The 26,395-nt window shown below is 41.2% G+C and overlaps 1 protein-coding gene across 1 annotated transcript in view; it reads left to right on the forward strand.

The window, feature by feature from the left end:
- The first annotated feature begins 7,502 nt into the window (after positions 1–7,502).
- Positions 7,503–26,395, forward strand: part of LOC118079900 (myosin-4-like) — a 36,844-nt gene continuing 17,951 nt past the window's right edge. The window contains exons 1-22 of the mRNA XM_035104621.2: positions 7,503–7,709; positions 8,339–8,482; positions 8,742–8,898; positions 9,922–9,949; positions 10,567–10,678; positions 10,990–11,082; positions 11,219–11,282; positions 11,381–11,479; positions 11,580–11,683; positions 13,743–13,881; positions 14,220–14,338; positions 14,950–15,099; positions 15,198–15,368; positions 16,337–16,646; positions 17,603–17,676; positions 17,782–17,869; positions 19,430–19,547; positions 21,280–21,403; positions 22,518–22,654; positions 23,293–23,548; positions 24,240–24,482; positions 25,684–25,860. Of these exons, the coding sequence (XP_034960512.1) occupies positions 7,503–7,709; positions 8,339–8,482; positions 8,742–8,898; positions 9,922–9,949; positions 10,567–10,678; positions 10,990–11,082; positions 11,219–11,282; positions 11,381–11,479; positions 11,580–11,683; positions 13,743–13,881; positions 14,220–14,338; positions 14,950–15,099; positions 15,198–15,368; positions 16,337–16,646; positions 17,603–17,676; positions 17,782–17,869; positions 19,430–19,547; positions 21,280–21,403; positions 22,518–22,654; positions 23,293–23,548; positions 24,240–24,482; positions 25,684–25,860 (3,114 nt within the window). The remainder of the gene's footprint in view (positions 7,710–8,338; positions 8,483–8,741; positions 8,899–9,921; positions 9,950–10,566; positions 10,679–10,989; positions 11,083–11,218; positions 11,283–11,380; positions 11,480–11,579; positions 11,684–13,742; positions 13,882–14,219; positions 14,339–14,949; positions 15,100–15,197; positions 15,369–16,336; positions 16,647–17,602; positions 17,677–17,781; positions 17,870–19,429; positions 19,548–21,279; positions 21,404–22,517; positions 22,655–23,292; positions 23,549–24,239; positions 24,483–25,683; positions 25,861–26,395) is intronic.

Consider the following 26,395-nt stretch of genomic DNA (forward strand, 5'->3'; position numbering starts at 1 on the left):
TTTGCATACATAAAAATGTGTCATCCTTTTTGTGAATCTCACCTTCCTGGTGTTCTCTCAAGATTTTCCTCATCTGGTGGGTCTCCAAAGTAGTGAATAAGATTAAGTGAGCAAAGACTAAGATTAAGTAGTCGGTTGTGACTGTAGTAGTTATTATTTTCACATTTAGCTGCTCTTTTTTGTGCCTCAGTTTCCTGATTATCAAAACTAAATGCAAGTACTGTACTTAAGAAGAGCCTAAAGGCCCATCTAGTCTAGCATCCTATTTCCTATGGTGGCCAACCAATTGACTCTGCGAAGTCAACAAGAAAGGCATCAAAATGCAGTAGCACTCCTTTATTTGTTGCCTCTCAGCAGCAGATTTTCAGAGGAATCACTGGATATTATTTACAATGTTCATATGCTGCCTTACAGGTCAAACCCTTCCTTAAGGAAGCTTATGAAACATTATTAAAAGCCACAGTTCAAATTTTAATATACAAATGAAATAATTCAATTACAAGACCAAAGCAACATCAGATTTAAACAATTTAAAATCAAACTTACAGAATGCAGACTGAAACATTTTTTCCAAGGGTGTGTGACTACCATCAAAAAGACCCTGTCTCCAGGGACCCACTAGTATGAGGGACTTAATGGCAAGCCAATGAGCATGGACCCAGAGGGTCTACCTGCCCCTTGCACTTAACAGCAATTGACAAAACGTTACAGTGTATCCCTGGTGTACAGGGGTTACCTGAGCTTCTGGCTTAGGAAACAAATGAAACAATACCCCCCCCCAATTAGTATCCCAGACATGTTTCTGCTCTGATTTGCGACTTGTTTTATGTCCAAAATGTAATTTTTTGAACATTTAAAGTCCAACCAGTCCAGGAGTACTGTATATATAGTAAGAGAAGACAGAGTGGGAGGTGGGCAGGGCGTAGCTGTGCCAAAACCTATGCAACTTACACTCACTTTACATTAAAAAATTAAATAATAGTAATAAATATGTGATTGCAACCTTACATGGGTTGAGATTCCTGCATTGCAGAGGGCTGGACTAAGATGACCCCCAGGGTGCATTCCAATTCTATGGTTCTATGATAATGGAGCGCCGGGAAAACCCGCCATTCCCTGGTCTACATTTATTTATTTTCCTACCCTGAACACAGTGGCTTTTCCTTGCTTTCCAGGCTTCTCCACAGCCCAGTAAGCACCCGCTGTTTTGCATTATTCTGCCTTTTTGTGCCTGGACTCCTGGAACCAAACACTTGTGTTAAGTGCTGGGCAAACTGTACTTTCCTTTCACAATAAAACTTGGTGTGGGGCTGGTGCAGATAATTTCCATCTAATTTACTTCAGTGGGTTGTTTGTTTGTTTTTTAAAGAGAAACATCCCCTTTAACCCACACTGCAATTACAAGAGCATAGGCTAGAGAGTGATTCAACACCCTATACTGCAGCACACGCAATCACAGAGAGAGAACCGAATGAGATTATGAGATGTGTAGCATGGAACTGTCTCCTCAAGCCACACAGATTTCAGGGTTCATAAGGGGAACTCTGGGACGCGGGTGGTGCTGTGGTCTAAACCAGTGGTCCTCAACCCCCGGGCCACGGGCCGGTACCGGTCCATGGATCAATTGGTACCGGGCCGCCCAAGGAACATTAAATACAATTAAATTAAAATTATTAAATCAAAACAATCTAAATAAAATATAAACAATCAACGTCCCCCCCTCAGCGGGCCGCAGTAAAATGATCAAACGTTGACTGGTTCGCGGCGATAAAAAGGTTGGGGAGCACTGGTCTAAACCACTGAGCCTAGGGCTTGCCGATCAGAAGGTCGGCAGTTCGAATCCCCACAACGGGGTGAGCTCCCGTTGCTCAGTCCCAGCTCCTGCCAACCTAGCAGTTCAAAAGCATGTCAAAGTGCAAGTAGATAAATAGGTGAGGTAAACGGCGTTTCTGTGCGCTGCTCTGGTTCACCAGAAGCGGTTTAGTCATGATCTGGAAGCTGTACGCCGGCTCCCTCAGCCAGTAAAGTGAGATGAGCTGCTTTGCAAAAAGAAGTGGGACATTAGATAAAACAATGATCTGTTCCTGGGCATACAAAAAGAACCAACCCTTCCTCTAAAAGGAACAGTACTTACAGATAGTTGTGGAAAACACTGTTCAGCGGCGGACCAAGGAAGGCAGTGTGTTTCAGAGATTGAAACCATAGGCCAAAGAATCAAGCCGGACTTATATCAAATAGCACCCTTTACTAAACAAGCTGGCTTCAAATTCCTCTTTCTGTGTGTCTCTCTGCAGTTTGCTGGATCACTCCCTGATGGCTGTTCCCTGCTCTTGTCCTCTGTGTCGCTGGTTTAGTCTCTCTGTCTGCTGCTCCAGCTCGGCTACTTAGTTCCACGCTCATTTATGCAATGAGTTGTATGCACATAAGTTTTACTTAGTACTGTATAGTAGGCCCATTGAAATTAATGGAACCAAATTAAATTGTTGAGCATTATAAATCCTCTGTGAATCTTCAACACTAGAGAAATATGGAGGAACTGATCCTTCAAAAGAGATTTCTCCTCAGATTGACCACCCACCCAGTGGCAGCTGCTTCTAATAAGTTCTGACAGGAATTTGCTTTTACTCCACGCAGCCCTTGTTTAGACAGGCCTTCTGGCTCTTCCTCTCTACAGAGGCCTCCAGATATGGTTTTAAAGGCCTGACACTTCCAGATAATTTCCTAGGAAAATGTATCAAAGGCAAACAGTTGAAACACATAAAATTTACTGCTAAGGCTTATGTTGAAGAGAAAGTCAAATGTTAAATGAGGAAACTATTGCAAAAAGGGGTGTAGGATCTGATGCCTCGGCCATAAGAACAGTACACTACAGTTTTACTAGTCATTATATTACCACAGGAAATCTGGTAAATCAGTTCAGAGGGGGTGGGCGTGATTAGACCGAAGGTACAGGTCCCTGACAGAATTCTTAGCAGTCTCACTAAATTACAGCTCCCAGGATAATTTGAGGAAGCCATGGCAGTTAAATGGGAGCTGAACTAAATATAATTTATTACTGAGGGTTCAAACTGATAAAAGTTAGAAGCCATTTTTCTTCCACATGGAGAGCATACCCTCCAACATTTCTCCACTGAAAATAGGGATGTCCCGTTCCATGATTATATTTTTACTATTTATACCCCACACATCTTACTGGGTTGCCCCAGCCACTCTGGGCAGCTTCCAACATATATAAAAACATAACAAAACATCAAACAAAACTTCCCAATACAGGATTGCCTTCAGGCAGCTTGGGGGTCAGATAACTTCATACCCTACAACATTTCTCCAATGAAAATCTTAAGGAAAAGTGGGACATTCCGGGATCAAATCAGAAACCGGGACGGCTTCTCTAAATCAGAGACGTCCCTGGAAAATAGGGACACTTGTGGGGGTCTGGGAGAGCCTACATATTTAATACGTTGTATGAAAGTTGTAAACTCAGGTATAGCATTTCCCATAATGGATTCAACAACCTAGCCTGGGCTACTAACACCTTCTGAGAGAGACAGAACCTTTTTTTAGCACCCGGTAGGGTCTTTAGGAAACGAGAAAGTGGTATTTCAAATATTTGGGGCCTATGTCATTTAGGGCTCAAAACACCAACTGGAGCAACTTGAATTGGGCCCTGAAATGAAGTAACAACCAATGCAGCTGTTTTAAAACAGGGGTTATAGGAGATCGAAAGGGAACCCCAGTCAGTAATCTGGCTGCTGCATTTTGGACCAGTTGACGTTTCCAAAGTCATCTTCAAGGGCAGCCCCATGTAAAGCACATTGCAATAATTCAATTTGAAATTTATCAGAGCATGAAGCACAGTAGCCAAGTCATTTCAAGTTCACAATGAGATGCAGCTGGAACTGGAAATAGGCACTCCTTGCCACTGAGACCACCTGAGCCTCTAGTGACAATGTTGGATCTAGGAGTGTTGGAACAGAGAACACACCTATCTTTTCAGAATTCAGCTTCAGTTTGTTGGCCCACATCCAACCCATCACTGCTTCCAAACACCTGTTTTGCACCTCAACCATCTCTCCTGATTCATATGGGACTGAGAGATAGAGCTTCACTCCAAAAGTCACAGTGGTTTCATACTGGTGTTACATAGCATGAGGGACAAGATGGAACCCTGCAGAATACCACAGGAAAGCTCCCATGATATTATACAGTGATCCCCTGGCACATAATTACTTTCTGGAAACAAACCTAGAGGTAGGAGCAGAACCATGGAAGAACAATGCCCTAAACCCCCATTTCCCTGAGCCAATCCCAAAAGATATCATGGTCAGCAGCATCAAAAGCTGCCAAAAGTTCAAGGAGAATTAGCAGGGTTCACTCCTCCATCTCTCTTCTGACAAATGTCATCAACCTGGATGAACAGGACAATTTTAGTGCCATGACTGGTCCTGAAGCTGAATTGAAATCGACCTGATATTTAGTCTCCTCCAAACATTCCTGAAACTGAACTGTTGCCACATTATTGAGAAGGGCCATAGGACAATAGTTACTTAACACTTCCAGGTCCAGGGAGGTTCTCTTAAAGAGGTAATGCAGCACCGCCTTCTTCAAGGTCTAAGCAGTGATTCTGAAACATAGTAAAGAGTGGGAGAAAGGACCCAATTGCTTGAGAGGCGTGTGTGTGTGTGTGTGTGATGTGCATTTTACTCTGACCAATAGACATTAGAGCAAATTTCACTACCACCACAAAATTCCTTAGGGGATTTGTATATAGATAATGCAGCAGGAATTTTAAGCTGTCTGGAACCACTTGAATTAACTCACTTGAATTAACCACTTGAATTAACTTTGATCTGGCAAAGCAGCATTGTGAAGCAATAATGAATGACAATGAAACATTATTGCATATAGCATTTTGCTGGCAGTGTGAACCCCTGAGAATCTCCCAGCATCACAGCAGTCTAGGTTACTCCACCATAACTAGATGGCACACAGTGGTTCCCTGTTGGCCCAGCCCACCAATGAAGCATGGAGAAGCCTCCAGCCTCCAGCTGCAGGCTCAGGACAAGCTCAGGACAGGCTCAGGACAAGCCACAGCCTTAAGAGAGACAGCTACGGTAACTGAAAAGGCACTCAAACCTCTCCTTCTTTAAAACATCCCAGTCTATTACCTGCCAAGCCCTTTGTTCAAAATTCCACAAGGGGCTTATGCTGTCTTGAGCTGCTTTGTAACTGGTATGCTTTTCCTTGCAGATGCTTGACCTTTGTGTTATTAATAGAGGACTAGATTTAATAATTTTGTTGTGCTAATCAAGGTATTGCCACTATTGTTGCTCCTTACACACTGTCTTTGATTTAAAAACAAACAAACAAATGCACAGACCTTGCAAAGGGTGTATTCACTCTCCAGCTTCTATTCAATTCTCAGCCCCTATCCTTCTTAGCCTCCCTAAGGGTGCTGAGCTTCTTGCAGGCCATTTTATTAGCAGCCACCCCCAATCCCCCATGTGAAATTGTGGTAGGTCTTGAGATCTTACATGACTCTACGAGAATTCAGCCAGTATGTGACACCCGCCTCTGCATCCACAACCACATGTATTTAGAAGGAAATAAGTTCTGTGCTCTTCTATTGGCTCCAGATATTATTATTAGCTTGGAATATGATCATGGTTTCTGGGGCTTATTGGTATCTAAGGAGGAGTGCAAAAATGGTATTAACAAGGTCCAGAAGAGTTCTTTTCATTGGACATGAATTGACTTTCTCTTGTACAGTTCTGAGGGAATCAGTATGGGGAATCTTGCAGAACTACTTTAACCTTGAGGAAATGAACTGACAGCTGACAGTAATGGAGAGGTAACACTTGTTTGTGAAAGAATGTTGCTGCTGATTGCTCTGATGTTATGCATTTTACTTTGAAGTTTCAGATTTGGAGTTCTCTAAAATCTCTATTTAAAAAAACCAAGCTTAATAACGTGCTTAAAATGCAAAGTGGTTTCAAATGTTTGTAAGATCATATTCTAAAATTGTAAACTAGCATCCTATCTGTGTGGGTGAAGGGATTTCAGAAGGTTAGATAATTGATTTGCTCTCTCGCTTTTGAGTAGACACTATTAATTTCATATGAATTAAGAAAATTAATTCCCCTTGGACTTCTTAACAAGCCATTTCTTGCTTGAGTGATGTTCCATTGGAATATACAGATTTCCCCCTATTTGAGACATCATCACCAAGCCCTCTGGAGTTTTCTGCATTATGTATGGAAGCTGACAGTGGGTGATATAATGTCAGAGGAGGAAAAGAAATTTCTGACCAGCTGACTCCTTGTAACCTTTAGCTAATCATGTTCCTCCCTTAATTAACAGAAAGAGCATGTGAGATCAGGTCTTCAACACATTTGCAACTAAAGAATAAATTATTAATTCACCAAAAATAGAGGCCTAGAATGCTGCGTTGGCAGATGGCTGTGTATAAAGGCTGTAAGGCCCAAGGCTCCTTGATTCTTCACTAGTTCACTATCTCAAGGTAAGTCAGAGTCTTTGCTGTGTTCTAAGGAAGCCAGAACTTTTGCCCTTGTTCAAGGCTTTATGTTACCGCTTCTCCAGATTTCCTAATATAATGCTGAGTGTCAATAGCATTAATACAGTTGTGGTTGCAGTTGCAGGAATGTACATTTATTGGTCTTTCCATCAATGCCATTTTACAGATTTGTTAATGTTCAATATTTCTCAGATGCATACTTAAAAAAAAATTCAACATGCCAAAAGAAATACAGATAAAGTGAATGTGTAATATGTTTCATAATTCATAATTTGTCAAATAGTATGCTTATTAGTGATAGTAAGGGATAAATGCAAGAACAAGTCTGTATTTGAATACAAGTGTTCTTGCTCACAGGTGGCGACATTAGTGAGAAATAGTAAATAATTTGGTTTTCTGTAAAATGCAGTTTTTCAGTTATGCCCTACCCTTATTGCAAATGCACAGTATTTTGAATTAAAATATCAAGTAAACCCAGCCATATACCAAGTCCATGCTATTTTTCTGATTAATTTCTTTACTTCTTTCTGTTCACATTCAGAAGATTCAGATCTTAATCTGCCTTCTTAGTGACTGAAGGTAAGAACCATTTCATTTTAAATTCAGCATGCATGAATGGTTACAATACAAATAACCAGTATACTTAAATATGGTTCACACCACTGCACAGAACAAACTAAGGCAGAATAAATCCACCACTAATGCACTATCATTGTGTCAAGAAGATGTTACAGAATTCATCCACAATACAACATCAGTCTGGGGAGGGCTGGAATCTCTTGATCTTTTAACATTCACAAGTGCATATTTTCTTAGTGTGAGACCATAATAAGGAGAATGTAAATGTTGGAACATGACCAATAGTCAGAAATACTGGTGTTATCACAGTCAGTTTCATTGAGCACATAAATACTGTGGGTGCAATTATACCTAAAACTTCTTTAATTCCTTCAGCCAATCTATAATCATGACTTCAGACTCTGAAATGGCTGTATTTGGAGAGGCGGCTCCCTTTCTCCGGAAACCAGAAAAAGAGAGAATTGAGGCTCAGAATCGTCCATTTGATGCCAAAGCAGCCTGCTTTGTGGTAGATGACAAAGAAATGTACGTCAAAGGCACCGTACTGAGTAGAGAGCCGGGGAAAATCACTGTCAAAATCGAGCAAGATGACCGTGTAAGTAGGAATTTAACCTACCTGTTTCGCTGAACGGTTCTCGTTTACCTAGTTGAAGGTTGGACAGCTTCTGCAGTCTTGGGTACCACTTTGTTTTTCCAGACAGTGATCTGGGAGTAGCCAACCATTATAATATTGGCACTATCTTACCATAAGCGCTTGGGAATTATGAAGCAAATATGCTAAGAATTCCTAGTATTACATGCCAACATGTATAGCGCCACAACACACACAAAACTCAAACGAGATGAAAGATAAGGAGTTTTGTGAATCTTTTCAACCTTCCCTCCATAGCAGCCTTCTTTCTAGTGGTTTTTTAAGTAAGCTTTTAAATGCATGGCAGTATTTGTTGTTGGGTCATGTCTCTGCTGCTTCAGGAACCATTTTATTATTCTTTTTTTATGAAATCAACTTAAGTTGGAGTTCATTTAGCACTCCCTCAAAAATATCTTTCACTCACCAAAAGTTCAGAACTAAACATTAAAATGTGGAGTCCCTACTGGAAATTTATAAATATTAGCATCAAGGTAACACAATCCCACAGGCCTCTAGTTGAGAATATGGCCTACTTTCAAAATACTTACCTCTCCTATATTTGTTCATCTTCTCTATAACCCTTTTCCTCCCAGACTGTGACAGTTAAGGAAGATCAAGTTTTTTCCATGAATCCTCCCAAATTTGATAAAATTGAGGACATGGTTATGATGACCCATCTCCACGAGCCTGCTGTCTTGTATAACCTCAAAGAGCGTTATGCTTCTTGGATGATCTATGTAAGTTGAAACAGAATCTGAAGCCTATTTTGTTTCTTTTTCAATCCATCAACTACGTACCATGATGATGATGATGATGATGATAACAATAATAACAATAATAATAATAATAAATAATTTATTATTTATACCCCACCCATCTGGCTGGGTTTCCCCAGCCACTCTGGGCAGCTTCCAACAGAAAAAATAAAATAATCTATTAAACATTAAAAGCCTCCCTAAACTTGACAATGATATGCATTGTCTTCTTTTTCTTCAGACCTACTCAGGTCTCTTCTGTGTCACTGTCAACCCTTACAAGTGGCTGCCGGTATATAACCCAGAAGTAGTGTCTGGTTACAGGGGCAAAAAAAGGCAAGAGGCACCCCCTCATATCTTCTCTATCTCTGACAATGCCTATCAGTTTATGTTAACTGGTGAGTACTCATTACAACAAATTACATGCACCACAGCCCTCATTTGGGAGGGATATCCATCCATGCAGTCTTCTTGGCATGAGCAGTAGGACGCCTTGCCAGCATCTCTTCCAACTATCAATGTCCATCCCCCTTAGCCAAAATTCCATTTGTTTCACCTTCCTTTTAGAGGTAAGGCTAAACAGGTAAACGGGTCTGAGGAGATGGAGATTGATAGTTGAGAGTGAAGGAGAGATGCTGGTTGGATGAAGCTGCCCCACCCTTACCGAAGAACAAGAGGACTGAGCTTCAAGCATTTCAAAAGGAGCAAGAGAAGTGGTTCATATTTCTCCTATGTAAATTGCTTCTTTGGCATAACATCAGAAGTCAGATAAGAGGGTTTGCCCAACCATCGCAGGTACTTTTTGAGAGAGGTGCTTTAAGACATTTGTCTAGTTATTTGAAGTAGGATTTTTGGTGGAAAGCTAGTGCTATAAGCTCATTGGCTGGGAAAGGTCTTGTTTTCTCCAGTTCCTGCCAACATTCCAAAAGCAGCCAAGTTGAAGAAATTATTAGATATGGCACATGGGGGAGGAGGTGGCAAGGTTCACGTTTCTATCCCAGGTCCTCTAACGCCCACTTTCTGACACTCAACTCCACACCTTCCAGCATCCCCATACCTGAAACACTCTCTGCTATAAGAAATTGGAAGATGCCATTCTGAAGTGATCCTCTTGCATATACACAGCACAGTTTATCCATAACATGTTTTCAGCTGAATATTATGTAAGAAGGGGACGGGCCGTAGTTCAGTGGTAGGGTACAAGTTTTGCAGGCAAATGGTCAATATTCAGTCCTTAGCATCTCCACTTGGGGCTGCAAAAGTTCCCTATCTGAAATGCCGAGAACCACTGCTAGTCAGTATAAGTAGTAATGAGCTTTATGAACCCTAGATCTGACTCTTCCTAAGCAGAATCCTCAGATCAGCCTTTATAGAGTTTGACTAGAAACAGAACTGACTGGTATCTCCTTTTTACCTTTCAGACCGCGAAAACCAGTCAGTCCTGATTACGTGAGTATCTTTTTCCCAGAATAGCTAACGTTGTAGGGGAGGATAATATAGTCATTGGTTGCTTCCGCACAGTGCCGGATTTACATATAAGCTAAACAAGCTATAGCTTAGGGCCCCACTCTCTTGGCCCCCCCCCCAAAAAACCTACATGTACATTTCCAAAATAAAATAAATAACAAATAAAATAAAGCCTACATTCAGCAACAGTGTTTGGTGTTGTGTAGGCTCCTATGATGTAAGTAATGGGCCCCGCCTGCTAGCCTGCTCCCTAAAACATCACCTGCCTATATTGTGCATGGACTGGTTCATAAATTACCATATAGCATATATTCAACAGAAAAAACCAGCAACAATTTGTTGTTGACAAAGGACAGCTGGACATATAAAGGGCCCCATTACCTTCAGTAGCTTAGGGCCTCATCAAACCTAAATCCAGCCCTGTTTCCGCACTTCAAGTTGCTTACAAAACAAAACAAAATGGAATATGGAAACAGAAGTATTTAATTACTGGCAAACAACCCAAGGGGGAAAAGGAGGGGTATAATCACCACAATAAGAAAGACAGACTAAGATTTATTTATATACCGTAATAACTTTGTACTCCTTTGTTCCAACAGTGGAGAATCCGGTGCAGGAAAAACTGTGAACACCAAGCGTGTCATCCAGTACTTTGCGACAATTGCAGTTGCTGGGGACAAGAAGAAGGAACCCCAACCGGGTAAAATGAAGGTTTGTGATATTGATAAAGTTTTCAATGGCTATTTCATACTGTTGTTATTCTGCACATATCAGTACTGCACCCTAACTTTAGCAGATGTAAAAAAAAAATCAAAATTAGCTGAAGACACACAGAGAGAAATGTAAGTGACTTACATTAACTATTTCTTTGATCCACCCCTACTGCATCCCTTCTCTTGAAGGCAGGTGTCATTTTAAAGTTTTGTGTAGTTTAACAGAATGCTTAAAGCTACCATAATGACCTGTGCTCTTCAGTGCTTTCAAAGAACAATTTCACAGAAAATTTCTCATGTTATAATTAGGGAACCCTGGAGGATCAAATCATCCAGGCTAACCCTCTACTGGAAGCCTTTGGCAATGCCAAGACTGTGAGAAATGACAACTCTTCACGTTTTGTAAGTTCTGAACATTCATTCATTAATTTATGATTTGCTCAATTGTGCATAAAATCTGCATATTATAAATTAAATATGTGTTCACTTCCTACCAAATTTGCAAGAGAAGACTTATACCAATGTTTCAATTCACCAGGGCAAATTTATCAGAATTCATTTTGGGACCACAGGAAAGCTGGCATCTGCAGACATCGAAACCTGTGAGTGGCTGCCCCATTTCTACTTGATAAATTAAGCACAGTATTACAAAGAACACCTTGGACTTTGCTTACTTGTTTTTATATTCAAATTCTCGCAGATCTTCTGGAGAAATCTAGAGTGACATTTCAGCTCTCTGCTGAGAGGAGCTACCACATATTTTACCAGATAATGTCAAATAAGAAACCAGAGTTGATTGGTAAGAGGAAGCAACATGGAAATCCATTTTACTGCCTTTATTCAAGCTATTCAACCCTTGGTCGTGAAAATGAAACCAACATTTTTGTTGTTGCTTGCAGACCTTATGCTCATTTCCACCAATCCCTATGATTTCCCATTTGTGAGTCAAGGGGAACTCACTGTGGCTAGCATAGATGATGCAGAAGAGCTATTAGCAACTGATGTAAGTCTCCCTGAGGGTGTTTCAAAATGATCATTTTATAGCACCCTAAATGCACATTTGTTTCTCAGTCAATGAGGGGGATCCAGATATCTTCCCCAAAAGAAATGTTCCTAATGCAGAGTGATTGCATTTGCCCAGCAGTCTCACTTGAAGCAGTGCTATGTGAAATCTGGTTCTGTGTGGTTATGAACACTTATTGATAGTTTCCACTGGGACAAAGCTAGTTACAAATTCATGATTTGCCTGGTTTTCCAGAAATATGAAGTACCCAGAAAGATGAGCCCCAGAGTAGTCTATCAAAGTGTTCTAAATCTGTCGTGGATAAGCTTAACATTTCACGACAAGAATTTGTTACGCAAATTAAGACATTTATAAAGATACGCAGTAAAAATAATTATTGATTTGGTTTATCATAATATACAATTGGAAATATCTGGAATGTGGAATACTGCAAATTAAGCTCTGGTAAAATGCATGTGTGGGAAGATTTGGAGGATATTGGCATCAGTGAGTGTTAGAAGGAATGCATTGAGTATTTCATGGGAATCATTGTTGGTGCTTCTTCTAATCTTACTTTCAACCTGAAGGCAGAAACATCAGGTGAAAATGTCTATTTGGCAGTACTGCATACACTGTATGGCAACAGTCAATTGACCGAACCCAATTAAGATTGATTCACAAATGGAAACAGGTTTCTGCTGTTTCCATTTGTGAAAAGAGCACAAATGACTACTGTACTAAGAACTTGGGGAGGAAGAACCCTTATCTGCTTAGTTACAGATGATCCTAGTGACCTGCCTGACATAATTTGGTGGTAGGAAGGGAATAATTTTTATTTATATATATTGGTTAGTTGCTTTTCTTACATAACCAAAAGCAACTTACGCTTAAACCAATTAAGAACAACAATAAGGATATCCTAGACTTCATCCAGTTACCTCCTCCTCCACTCCCACCTACTTAACAGGTGACCTGTTTTATCAGAGCTACTGACGGTGCTGCTGATTGCACCTTAGGCAGAACAAACTGTGGCTTCTGTGACACAACAGTGGGCAGTCTTACAGTGTCCTATAAGTTTCCTTAGTCAGTTTGAGCAACTTTTGTGACAAGGGCAAGATCTTCCAAAACATTCTGTGAGCATACAGTCAAAATATCTCAGTCGCTACCAATAACTGCAGTTGAGATCAGAATATTAAAGTTGTTTTTATGAGTCCCTGATTATTTTTCTATGCATAAGAGATTGTAATTGGATAGTTAGTTACCTGCAGCCTAACACAAATTGTATAACTGTTTAATCAATTACAGAAGATAATGGTTGGGAAATAGGAGTCTGTAAAATTACAGAGGTCTTTTGCATCCCCAAGTGGTTCCGGATGGTCATTGCTGCTAGAGAATATTCTGATCAAATGTAAACAGAATTCACAAGTGTTCAGCTTCATTTCCTTTGGAGTGATAGGGAGAGCTTTAGCTGATTTCACCCTTAAAGAAGAAGAAAAAATGAGCTTAAGCTCAATCTTTAAAAAACATTAGAGGGGATGGAAGCACATAGGCAAAAATAAATCTTAATTGTTTTTAATAACAGTCTTGTTGTTGTTATTAACACTGCTTGTAAATCATAGACACGTCTGTAAAGCTCAGAATGCTATTATCAAGACAAAAAACTAGGAATGGCAGGTCAAGGTTTCACACATTGCATAAGGCAAGAAGGATAATGGTGGGATCTCTATTCTATGGAAAACTAGAATAAATTATTTCAGGTCAGCTTTGACGATTTGGGTAAGTGATGGTATCTTATAGGAAATGGCATGAAATATTTTTTCCCTGAAAAAACAGCACTTACTTAGGTGTGTGGGTGGCCTTTAACTTTTCCACTTGAAGAACCCACTAATCCATTATAGCATTGTTAATCGTTATTGACAGGTAGGAGTGCTTCTGTCTCCTTTGTATGAATTCAGTGCTTTTCTTTTCTTTTCTTTTTCTTTTTGCTTTCAAATGGTATCTACCATTGGAGATTTTCACAAACTTAGCCTCTTTATATTTTTCTTGTTACTCTCTGCAGAGTGCCATTGATATCCTGGGCTTCACTGCTGATGAGAGGGTTGGAATCTATAAGCTGACAGGGGCAGTGATGCATTATGGGAACCTGAAATTCAAGCAAAAGCAGCGGGAGGAGCAAGCAGAGCCAGATGGTACTGAAGGTAAATGTTATATGATACATTGTCCTCAAGTCTGCATTACATTATATAAATGTTGGCTGTGCTATGGCCAGCTTTTTCTGATGACCGGATTGCGTGTAAAAGCATGTTCCCAAAGTTCTGCTCCACACTTTTAACAAAAATGTACAATGACTGGATGAAAATATTAAAGCCAATTGCATCCTATATGGGTATTATATAAAGTCACCATCTCTACAGACAACTAGATGGATTTTTTTGGTGGATGTAACATGGAGTTTCTGAATGCAGTTGATGACTCCAGAGCTGATGGTGAACTGCATAGTTAATATTTGTTTTTGTTTTCATTTGCTTATACCTAGTGGCTGATAAAGCAGGCTACTTAATGGGCCTAAACTCTGCAGATTTGCTTAAAGGTTTGTGCTACCCACGAGTGAAAGTTGGAAATGAATATGTGACTAAAGGACAAAATGTTCAGCAGGTACATTTTCATTGTGATATTTGCTTTTAAACTAGCAGTTTTGTCCTGAAGTATTTTATATATGTAAATGTATGTATTAAATTGATTGTAGGCACACCACAGGCCATAGTAGGACCATCGGGGAATGTAACAATATATCAAACCTTAATAAACTTGAAACAATATATTTTGGGGGGGAAACAGAACAATTATAAAGCACTATAATAAATAACAATGCATGTCCAAAACAGGAACAGATTCCAACAGACCCACAGTGAAATCTGAAAAGAAAAATGAAAATGTCTCCAGAACAAACTAGCCTCATGCTTCTTAACACCTGAAAGGCAAAATTGAGTGGTTCTTCCAAACATTTGTACGGGGAGTTTTACAGTGAGAACATTACAATGGAGAATGTGCTGTCCTTTGTGCCAGCTAACCTCATATCAAACAATGCTAGTGGTGGGAGCATGATCTTGCATGACGAGCAGAGCACTCAGGGAGTACTCACATAGGAAAGATTTCCTGACATTCAAGCCATTTATGACTTTTAAGGAGAAGAACAGCACATGAAAATTAATTTGAAGCAAGTACAGCTCTTTAAAAAAAAAATTCTTCACTTCTCATTGGGATAGGTGTACAATTCTGTGGGTGCCCTTGCAAAATCTGTCTATGAGAAGATGTTCCTATGGATGGTGACACGCATTAACCAGCAGCTGGACACCAAACAGCAAAGGCAGCATTTCATAGGAGTGCTGGACATTGCTGGCTTTGAGATCTTTGATGTAAGTTAACGTTAATCCTACACAACAAAATAAAAAACCATTCAAAATGGCCATGCTCATTTTAAAATGCAAAAAAAACTATTATTTTGCTTGTAAAGTACAACAGCCTGGAGCAGCTGTGCATCAACTTCACCAATGAGAAACTGCAACAGTTTTTCAATCACCACATGTTTGTGCTGGAGCAAGAGGAATACAAGAAAGAAGGAATTGAATGGGAGTTCATTGACTTTGGAATGGACCTGGCTGCCTGCATTGAACTCATTGAGAAGGTAAGAAATGCTTCCTGTTTTAACTCTCAGCATTTCTTGACAAAAGGCCTGCAATTAAATGAATTTCTGTACCTGAGCAGTTCAACCTAGAATTCTGACTCAATACTTAAACAGTTGTTCCTTTGTGGTGTTTTTATCCAGTACTAAATAAGGTGAGTGTTAGAGAAGGTGAACCATGGCGTCAAATATGATGAAATGGGAATGGCAGAGTCAATAGAAAGCAAGGCAAATGGGATAGGTGGACATGAAGGGCTGAGGATCTAAGAAGAACGTTGCAGGGTCTAGACAAGTAGTAGATCATGGAAGAGCATGAATATGAGATGCACCTGTACACTGCACACCTGCATGGCCTGATGAAAAGACAAGGAATTTGCAGAGAGAGGAAGCTGATACAGGGACACAAACAAGTTGCAATGGAACACAGAATATTCAGTAAAGCTAACTGGGCCCAGGGTATTAAATAAGTTGAGCAGGGGCTAGGCTTAGCTCATTTCTTGGAAAGCTCTGATGATCATGATCATAATGATGATCGTGAAAGTGAAATAGATTGGAGGGTGCCTTTGGTTTAATGTATTTAATTTAACCTATCACTCCAACAGGTTTTTCGAGGCAGTTTACAAACATGTCACATTTTGCGCTCCCAGTGGCCCTGCTGCGTAGGTTAGATTGAATAATAGTAGCAAGCATTAGAACCCAACAGTGTAGCTGTTGCATCACACATGACTTATCCGCCTCTCATATTTGGTACTTTTATGACAGCAAAAACTGATTTGCCACAGAAATTGTTGGTTTTGAATCAGTAAAAAATAATAAGGTCTTGTTGTCATTTAATGTCAATGTAGTTATTAACTTTACATGCAATAGCAATGTTCCAGAATAGTACTTGTGATGCAGAACAGTACAGTGATGCATTGTACAGTCCACTGAACAGTGTCTTTCTCTACATCTGCTCTCCTTGTTCCCTCCAGCCAATGGGCATTTTCTCCATCCTAGAAGAAGAGTGCATGTTCCCCAAGGCAACAGACACATCTTTCAAGAACAAGCTCTATGACCAGCATCTTGGCAAATGCAAGAACTTTGAAAAGCCTAAACCTGTCAAAGGCAAGGCTGAGGCCCACTTCTCCCTGGTCCATTATGCTGGCACTGTGGACTACAACATCAGTGGGTGGCTGGACAAGAACAAGGATCCCCTGAATGAAACAATTGTAGGACTGTATCAGAAATCCTCACTGAAATTGTTGTCCTTCCTTTATTCCAGCTATGCTGGTACAGATGCAGGTAAGCACCATTTCTGAAAAGCATAGATCTGTTTAACATCTTTTGCTTCTTGTACCTCTGTTTGAATCTCCTGATTCAGCCATTCTGATAGGGAATCAGAAGAAATGCTTCACCTGGGTCCATCTGTCCACATAGCCACACAGAAGCCACATAGCTCCCATTCATAGTCCAGGCTGACATCCTGCTCATCTATTCTAGACACACGTAGGGAATTGTAAGGTCAGATGAGACCTCTGGGTATAGGGCGATATAAAAATTCAATAAATTATAATAATAAATAATATGTAGGGGAAGAGAAACTCAGCAAGTTTTGGGGATACTGATTCTTGCAGTTCTGGTAAGACACTAAAGAACCAAAACAAAAGTTCTTTTGCAAACTTACCGTACTTTTGAATTGAACTAAAAGGGAAAAGACTACTAGTACTTTGGATTTCTGTGCCCATCAGGGAAAAGGGCAGGGTATAGTATAATATAATATAATTAATATAATATAATATAATTAATATAATATATCTACACCAGAGGTCAAGTTTGCTGCCAGTGTTTGCTGTGTTATTGAATTCAATTCTCATAAATATTAGCTCCAATCCAGAGAAAGTTAGTTATCCCATTACAATCAGTGGTGCTTAAATTAATTGTGACAAACTAGTTATTCTGATTTCACTGGTATTTATATGTTACTCTTACATAAAACTACCTCTCCTGGATTGTGTCCAAAAACAGGAAACTCACTGACTTAGCAGTCATTTACTCTGAATACATGGATCATGGATCCTTTAACTTACCTTGATCTGGTGCTCTTTTCCAAGGAACTGTATATACTACCCCAACTCTGTCCCAGCCATCACAGAGGTAGTTGAATGAATATGTGTTCGTTTGCTATTTAATATCTCAAGGGTCAGGGAGGATTCTAGTTAATAGTACAACATCTCACATGGCTGCTGTTTTGTTTGAAGGTGACAGCGGTGGCAGCAAGAAAGGTGCCAAGAAGAAGGGTGGCTCTTTCCAGACAGTATCCGCTGTATTCAGAGTATGTGGCACTTCTTTCAGCTCTCCCCTTTATAGTGTAGATTAACATGGGAAATAGACCTGTGTTATACCTCATTTAGAACCCATTTCTTTTCTTCTGATACAGGAGAATTTAAACAAGCTGATGACAAATCTGAAAAGCACTCATCCTCACTTTGTGCGCTGTCTAATTCCTAATGAGACTAAGACGCCCGGTGAGTTACTGTGTCTCATGTTGAATCATTCCCCTATCTGAAGTTGGTAAAATTATTTTATTATAAATAATTAAATGATCAGGAAAACTATATGACTCTTAATGACTGCAAGATCTCCTTGCTCATGAGTTCATTTTTTCCAAACATCAGAGTCCCAAGCAGATGTGCCACTTTGATTTAAGGCACTTAAGAGCTAAGTTTACCGTGTTTCTCATATTATAAGACATGTCTTATATTCATTTTTACTCAAGAAAATAAGCCTGTGGCTTATTTTCGGGGGTGTCTTATTTTTTTTAAAAAAATTGCGGTACCTCCTCTTCCTGCTGTGGCTCGGCGCCCGGAACTGGCTGCTGTGCACTTTGTTGGCGCTTCAGCAGGGCACGCTGCTGGGTCCTGCCGGGTTGGGGCTCCAAGCTGTGCGCGCTGCAGCTCTTGCTGCGTCCCGCCGCCGGCTTGGAGCTTGGCAAAGCGCACGCTGCTGCCTTTGCTGGCTCCCGCTCCGTTGGGGCTTGGCAAAGTGCGCGCTTTGCCGAGCCCCGACTGAGCGGGAACCAGCAAAGGCAGCAGCCTGCCGCCGGCTTGGAGCTCGAGCCGGCAAAGGGTGGGCTCCCCGCCGTGTAGTGCTGCTCCCATCCGGAGGAGGCTGCCATGGGTGCCGAGGCCCCGCCTCCTCTTCCTCCTCCTTCCCCGTGTCCTTGTCTCGGCTCTGGCTGAGGCGGAAGAGACGGCGGGAGAGCAGCACAGCGCGAGCACAGCGCACGCCAGGGAAGGAGGAGCCAGGCCGGGCGGAGCTGCCGCGCTGCAGTACACGAGGAGCCGGAACACGCATCACTTCCTCCTCCTTCCCAGCTCCCACCGGCGGATCCTCTGCCCCGCCACAGCCGCCCGGCCTGCCTGCCTGCCCGCCCTCCGGCTTCCCCACGCCAGAGGCTCCTCCTCGCCCTCCGGCTCCGGCTGCGCTCCCTCTCGCACTCCCGGCTGCCTCCTTGTCTGGGTCCCTGCTTGCAGCTGCTGCCGCCGCTGCCCTCTTCCTCCTCCTGTCTCTCGCCTGGGCATGTCGTCCCGTTTTCCCTCGCGGAAGGTTCTTGCTGTCAGCCGCTGCCTGCTCCTTCCTCGCTTCCCGGAGCCGCCCTCTCAGACCTTTGCCGGGTCCCGCTGGGTTGGGACTTGGCATGGCGTGCCCTGCCATACCAGCATGTCTTATTTTTGGGGTACGCCTTATATTTAGCTAGGTCTTGAAAATCCTGCCATGCCTTATTTTGTAGGGATGCCTTAAAATATGAGAAACACGGTATTGAGTAGTATCAAAAAGCTTTCAAGTTCCTAAGTTTAAAGTGTAGATTCCTGCCAAGATTATAAATCTGACCTTTATTTTATCAATTTCTATACTACCCTTCAGCTGAGGATCACAGGGCAGTTTACAGTATAAAAACACAAAAATACATAACATAGTGGCAAACCTAAACAATATTCCCCATGACCTATATTTAATGATATTATCACTCTACTTGTAAGTTTGACATTCTTTCTTCATTTCCCCTTTCTCCTTTGGTTTTAAAGGTGAAATGGACCATCACCTGGTGATGCACCAGCTGCGGTGTAACGGGGTATTGGAAGGTATCCGGATCTGTAGGAAAGGCTTCCCCAGCAGAATCATCTATGCTGACTTTAAGCAACGGTACACTTTCCTCTAACAATACAAAAGGGCTACTTTTCTGCAATTGCTGAAGTTGATATTTCATAAATATCTTCTTTTGTATAGGCCGTTTCAGCACCTAGTCAGAAAGACCCAGAATTTAGTCAATAACTGTGGGGTCTTGAGAGGAGAGATTGTATAGTTTCATTTTTGTTCCTGAACTATTTGGCCCTCTAAATATTGCTGAAAAGAGAGTAGAAACAAACTGATATTAATGTTTTACTCTGTTTCCTTGGTTGTATAAATAACAATTAAATGTATGTAATGAAGGGTGTGGTGCTCCAACAGGGAAGAAATTGTGCTTTTAGGAAGTATTTGATTCCCACTTGTATAAGATATAACCATATTGGTTGTAACATATTAAGTTAGATTCTGGGTGTCTTATGGCCACATGGTCTATTAGCTGAATATTCATTTTGACATATGATTTCTGCTAGCATATTAATACTAGCTGCTTTTTTATGTTTATCTGAGAGCCTACTTATTCCTATTGGGGTAGTTTGTAGAAGCTACTTATCACTGGGTTGTGCCTTTCACTTCCCCAATGGGACTTCTATCTCCCCTCTTTCCCTGCATATCCTCTAAATCTGTTCTAGTGATTCCCCCAACCCTGTGGAGCAGATTTGGGAATAGCACAGGTGAGGAGGGAGTTCCATTGCACAAGCTGAGGTCATTCCACTCATGCATTTATTTAGCTGGTCCTGCATTCTCAGTCCATTTCATGGAGCATTTTCATGGAGTTCTCTTCTGTATCAACAACTGTCGTAACCCTTTCAACATGGAGAAATGTAGACTGGAACAAAACGTGTTTCAGTTCAGTCTACAGCAAAGTGTGTGATTGCATCTGGATAGCACTTTAATATATTTGGCATTTCATCAGTTGCGAAAAGCTACGGTACAGGTACACTATGATCGCTTTACAAGTGTCTAAACTTCAGAGGTGACTAAATCAACTCATATTTTTACATGCTATTCAGTCCCCATGTGAATTGGATCTCAGAATGATAGATTTACTACACTATGGTTACCAGATTTTTTTCAATGAATCTGGGGACACTTTTTTAAAAAAAAATTTTTTAAGCAACAGGGAGTCAGTAGTGGGGATGGAAAAGCAAAAGACCCTGGGCTCAAGCACACATGCATATCCCAAGCCTTCCCCGATGATCTGCCCCCTTCCCCCCCTTTTTTTGACAGATTGGGGGAGGCTCGGGAGTTGCGGGAGTCATTGTCCAGGAGGGGCGCAAGGCGCACAGTTTCTCTGCCAGGCAAGGTGCAAAACCCTTCTTTCGCACTCCGTGAAACATAAAGGTGCAGAGTTTTTTTTAAAAAAAACTGGGCAACAGCCGGCCAGCCTCAACTCCTGAGCCTCCCCTGATCAGTCAAAACAAAGGGGGAAGAGGGCAGGAGATCTGTACTAACTAGAAGGGTGGAAATAATCACACTCCTTGGGTCTCTGCCACCTGAGAAACATCCTAATGGGAGGAAGGGTTCCATTTGTGAAAAGAGCCCATTCACATGTTTGGAATGCTCATTCACTGTCCAGTAACAGTGCAGAAGTTACTCCCACGTGTGTGCATGTGTGAAGAGCTCCCATGTATATTATTCTACTGTTCTCCCTATTCAGATACTGTTTCCCCATTAAGGCCCTAGTGTATTGTGTTACTGACTTCAGTTATCCTAACCTTTCTGTTCCTTTCTGTCTTTCCTACCACAGCTACAAAATTCTTAATGCCTCTGCAATTCCTGAAGGCCAGTTTATTGACAGCAAGAAGGCTTCTGAGAAGCTTCTCTCTTCCATTGATGTGGATCATAATCAGTACAGATTTGGCCATACTAAGGTAAGTACAAGCATAGAGTTTGACAGTTGTTTCCAGCAAATAAAAAAAATGGATGAAGTGCATGAGAGGAGAATGGTAAAATAGAACAGGTAGTATATTTGGGGTGCCTAATTTATTTATGCATGGCTAATTCCCCTTTTAGTTATTTTCCCCCATGTGAATGTAATCTCCTCCAAAAGCATAGAAAGCAGCCACTGCATATTATGCTTCTCTCTCCATTCAATGGCAATGTGATTAGAAATGGATGAGCTCTCCTCAGCTCTCCTATGATTGACTGTTAGTCCCAGGCAGAAGGTTGGAAGGATATGGTTGTAAGCTGGACAGGGCAGACATAGTCATAGGTTCAGGTTCACCAAGATAAAATAAGCATGGCAAGGTTCAGGTTCCAATGAGAGAGGCAAAAGTCAGGTATTTATAAGGTAGGTTACAGAGATCAGGTTCTGATGTGGTGAGATATAGCAGGTAGCACCCTGGAGAGTTCCAAATGAGGCTCAGATTTGAAGCATCAGAGCAGCAGGCTCAAATGTTGCTTCAGTATCAGGCAAACTCTGTACCTTAAGCAGATCTGTAGCTTTGTCTGGATGGCTGGCTTTGCCTCTAGTAAGCCCAGTCTGCTTTGTTTCCAACATCATGGGGGACTGCATGGCTCAGCTGCCTTCAGGGCAGGAGTCCTCAAGGGTAAAAAAACAGCATTGCAACCTCCTCAAGCTGTGAGCCATGTAAGTTCCTCTTATACTGGGGCTTCCAGGACAGAGATGGTTTTCAAGGCTTGTTCAAGGCCTGCTGATCCTTCTGAATCTGTGGCCTCATCCTCCTAAAATGATGAGCCACAACCTGGTGTCATGACACTGGCTTGGGATTTTCCCTGAAAAACCTGAAGAAATTTCCTGAGCTAACCAGAAGTCTTGGACAGAAGTATCTTTCTGTTTCTCTCCCCTCCCACACACATACCAGCACCCTTTTCCTTTAACATAACAATAGTGCTGAGAGCAATAATAAAAGACAGAGAGGGGGTAAGGATCACCCACTTCACATACCACTTTTCTCTCCCCTTGTTAGTACTATGTGCTTGTTCAGTGGTAACTTTTGTTTCAAACTTACCAAAACACCACAGGTATTCTTCAAGGCTGGCCTCCTTGGGTTGCTGGAAGAGATGAGAGATGAGAAACTGGTAGCCCTCATCACCCACACACAGGCCATGTGCAGAGGTTACCTCATGAGGCTTGAATTCCAAAAGATGAATGCAAGAAGGTAACTAGTTGTTTCCTTGATGAACCTACAGAGAGCAGCTCACTAAAATTTGTTTGTGCACATTAATGTCAGAATATGTCAGTATTAAATGTATGGTCTTCTGTACAGAATGAAGACTATACAGTGTTATACTTACGGTAGTTCCCTGTCTCATACCTAAACTTTTGTCAGAGCTAGGATATGTATTTTTGATGCAAAATCTAGCACTGTTACTTTCTCATCTTCAGCATTTGAACCTTGCTTTGGCAAAGCTTGTTGCTCCTTTATGCCACAAATGTAATGCAGGTATTTTGGAATTCCCCCACCCTCTTTTTATTTGGAAACGACCAGTTTGAGCTTATTGTGCTAGCTGAAGGCCCATGCCAAAGCATAGAAACACAAACAATTTCAGATACAAAATATAAATCAAGGCATCGACTAAAACAGAGTCATCAATTTCTAGTGAGACTATAACCAGGGGGCTGCCACTGCTATACCAAGTGTCTTTCAGATATAGACCCCGGAATCCCTGTTACAGTTCACAACTATGTTGTCCAATTCCTTTTTCCTAATCTTTCTTGCTACCAGCATGAAAAAGGCCACTTTATAAGTCACAAACACACTAACGTTTAAGTCCCTTTCTTTCCATACATTCGCAGAGAATCAATTTATGTAATTCAGTACAATGTCCGTTCATTCATGAACGTCAAGCACTGGCCCTGGATGAAGTTATATTTCAAGATCAAGCCCTTGCTGAAGAGTGCTGAATCAGAGAAAGAGATGGCCAACATGAAAGAAGAATTTGAGAAAACTAAAGAAGACCTTGCAAAGTCAGAAGCAAAACGAAAGGAGCTTGAGGAAAAAATGGTGACTCTGGTGCAAGAGAAGAATGACCTTCAACTTCAAGTTCAGTCTGTAAGTATCATGCATTCTCCTAGTTGCACTTCTGATTACAGTCATACCTCAGTTTAAGTACGCTTCGGTTTGAGTACTTTCAGTTTAAGTACTCTGCAGACCCGTCTGGAACGGATTAATCCACTTTCCATTACTTTCAATGGAAAAGTTCACTTCAGGTTAAGTACGCTTCAGGTTAAGTACAGACTTCCAGAACCAATTACACTCATACTTCAGGTTAAGTACGCTTTAGGTTGAGTACTCCACGGACCCGTCTGGAACGGATTAATCCACTTTCAATTACTTTCAATGGAAAAGTTCACTTCAGGTTAAGTACACTTCAGTTTAAGTACGCCACAGACCGTCTGGAATGGATTAATCCACTTTCCATTACTTTCACTGGGAAAGTTCACTTCAAGTTAAGTACGCTTCAGGTTAAGTACAGATTTCCGGAACCAATTGTGTACTTAAACCAAGGTACCACTGTACCACCTTCCATTGTAGAGAGAACACTCAGTGGGCAAGCTGAGAGCAATAACCTTCAACCTGGTTACTTGACAATCTAGATCTCATAGATGAGCTTCTGGAAAGAGCATATTGCCATCTAGTCCTGCTTGACAGGATTCAGTGGCAATAATCACAGCAGCGTTCCTCCTGATTTTTATATATAAAAAATAGACGCACACATCTGGCTTCTTCTTTTCTTTTATAGGAAAGTGAAAGTTTAGCAGATGCTGAGGAAAGGTGCGATGGACTCATCAAAAGTAAGATTCAGCTAGAAGCTAAGATAAAAGAGTTGACTGAAAGGCTGGAGGATGAGGAAGAGATGAATGCCGAGTTGACGGCCAAGAAGAGGAAACTTGAAGATGAGTGCTCAGAGCTGAAGAAAGACATTGATGACTTAGAACTAACATTGGCCAAAGTGGAGAAGGAGAAGCATGCAACAGAAAACAAGGTTCTGTCCCCTTGCCAACACGAAAGTAAAATTTTAAATCGGTAGTAAGGAAAGCAAGCAAAAGATAACGTACTTAAACTTAAGAAGTTTTGGCTACTGGTTTGTTCCTTCAACCCTTGTATTGCAGCACCTGAAGTTTGGGGTTTGGATGTTCAGGCCCTGGGCAAATCAAATGATATCTACAGAGTTGTGAGTTCAAAAGGGAATGTTATACATCTTGCTTTGGATCTTTGAGACTGATTAGGGGGGGGGAAATCTAATAATGTATCAGGTTGTATCCAGTGCTGTCCCAATTCAGAGTTGACATGACTAAGGGCTCACCCACACTTACTTTTTGCCCCATGCTTTCTAGGCACAGGCTCACGCTTTCCTGGTCCAAGTTCGAGCCCTTTTTATTTTTATTTTTTGCCCCACTGCTTTCTCCAGGAAAATCTGCTCTTTAATGCTGAATCTGAACAAACAGCAATTTCGGTTTTCTGTGACTTCCCATTTGCTCTGATTCAACACTAAAGAACAGGTTATCGCAGGGAAAGTGCCTGGGATAGGGGGCGGGGATGCTCAGACAGGGAACCTTAAAATGCGGACCTGTTCCTAGAAATGCAGAGCAAAGGTAAGTGTGGATGAGCCCTATTTCACATTAATGTCCATAAATTGGAGAGTGCAGAGTAATGAAACTGACTTTTTTTTGGTTGGAAAATATTAACTTGCATGACAGAATTCTTCCTACTAGTCCTGTTGGAAGATTATGCTTGGCCCTCTGCATAATGTCAAGGGGATTTTTTTTCAACTCGTCACATTTGTATTTCTAGATTTCATGGGCAAAAAAGACACAAAAATCAGCTTTTGCCCAATCTTGCTGTGTAACTCAGTGTGCTTTATTGCATTATTTCACTTTTGTAATGAAGAGGTCAGGAGGAAAGTCTCTGAGGAAAGTCTCATTGTGTTTCCACATCTGTAACTAGTGCTACTCATTACATATGTATAGGATCTGAGCAGACACCAGCCTTTGGGTGATACCATACTCAGTGTAGACCCACTGAAATCAATGAACAACTTCCTTACATCCATTTACTTCAGTGGATCTACTCAGCATATGACTTAGTTGGGTATTACCCTACATTATTTTCTCACTCATAAGATAAGGACTGCATCTGTTGTGATCAGGAAACACGCCTAAATGGAGATCTTTATTGTTTCTTAGGTTAAAAATCTTACTGAGGAGATGGCAGCTTTGGATGAAAACATCTCCAAGCTCACCAAAGAGAAGAAAAGCCTCCAAGAGGCTCACCAGCAGACTTTAGATGACCTCCAGGCAGAGGAAGACAAAGTGAACACTCTGTCCAAAACCAAATCGAAACTTGAACAGCAAGTTGATGATGTAAGAGAATTTTTAGTGTTGAGAGGACAGAATAAAACCAGTGGGAGAAATGAAGTCTATTTGTAGTTATACACACTGGCTAGAATCAATGTAGAATCTGCCAAATCTTTTTTTGTACCAGTCCTCAGTTCTCTATCTGCCTGATATCATCGGTTCTCTCCTCCAGGCTTAGGAAGGCAGTGGAAGCACAGAACTAATGCAACCTGAGGCACCACTTAACTAACTAAACATGGGCAAACGTATCTTCAAGTAATTTTCAGTAATAAAATGTGACAATCCACTGCCAGCCTAACAGTTGCCTTTTTGAAGAATATTTTCTTTTTGAAGACTGCAAGTGGTAGATCATTTTTAGGAGCAAGGGAACTCGCCTCAAAACATACTCACATATTTTGAACTAGGTAAACTTAGGGATATAGGAAGCTGTGTTACACCGAATCATTGGTCCATCCAGCAGCTGCCTCTACAAGGTGTCAGACAAGCCTTTTTCTAACATGTTTGGCTGGTATTTATTAGACTTTGTTATTAATAGGATATC

This window comes from Zootoca vivipara, chromosome 2 (assembly GCF_963506605.1).
Source record: "Zootoca vivipara chromosome 2, rZooViv1.1, whole genome shotgun sequence".
Classification (NCBI taxonomy): Eukaryota; Metazoa; Chordata; class Lepidosauria; order Squamata; family Lacertidae; genus Zootoca; species Zootoca vivipara.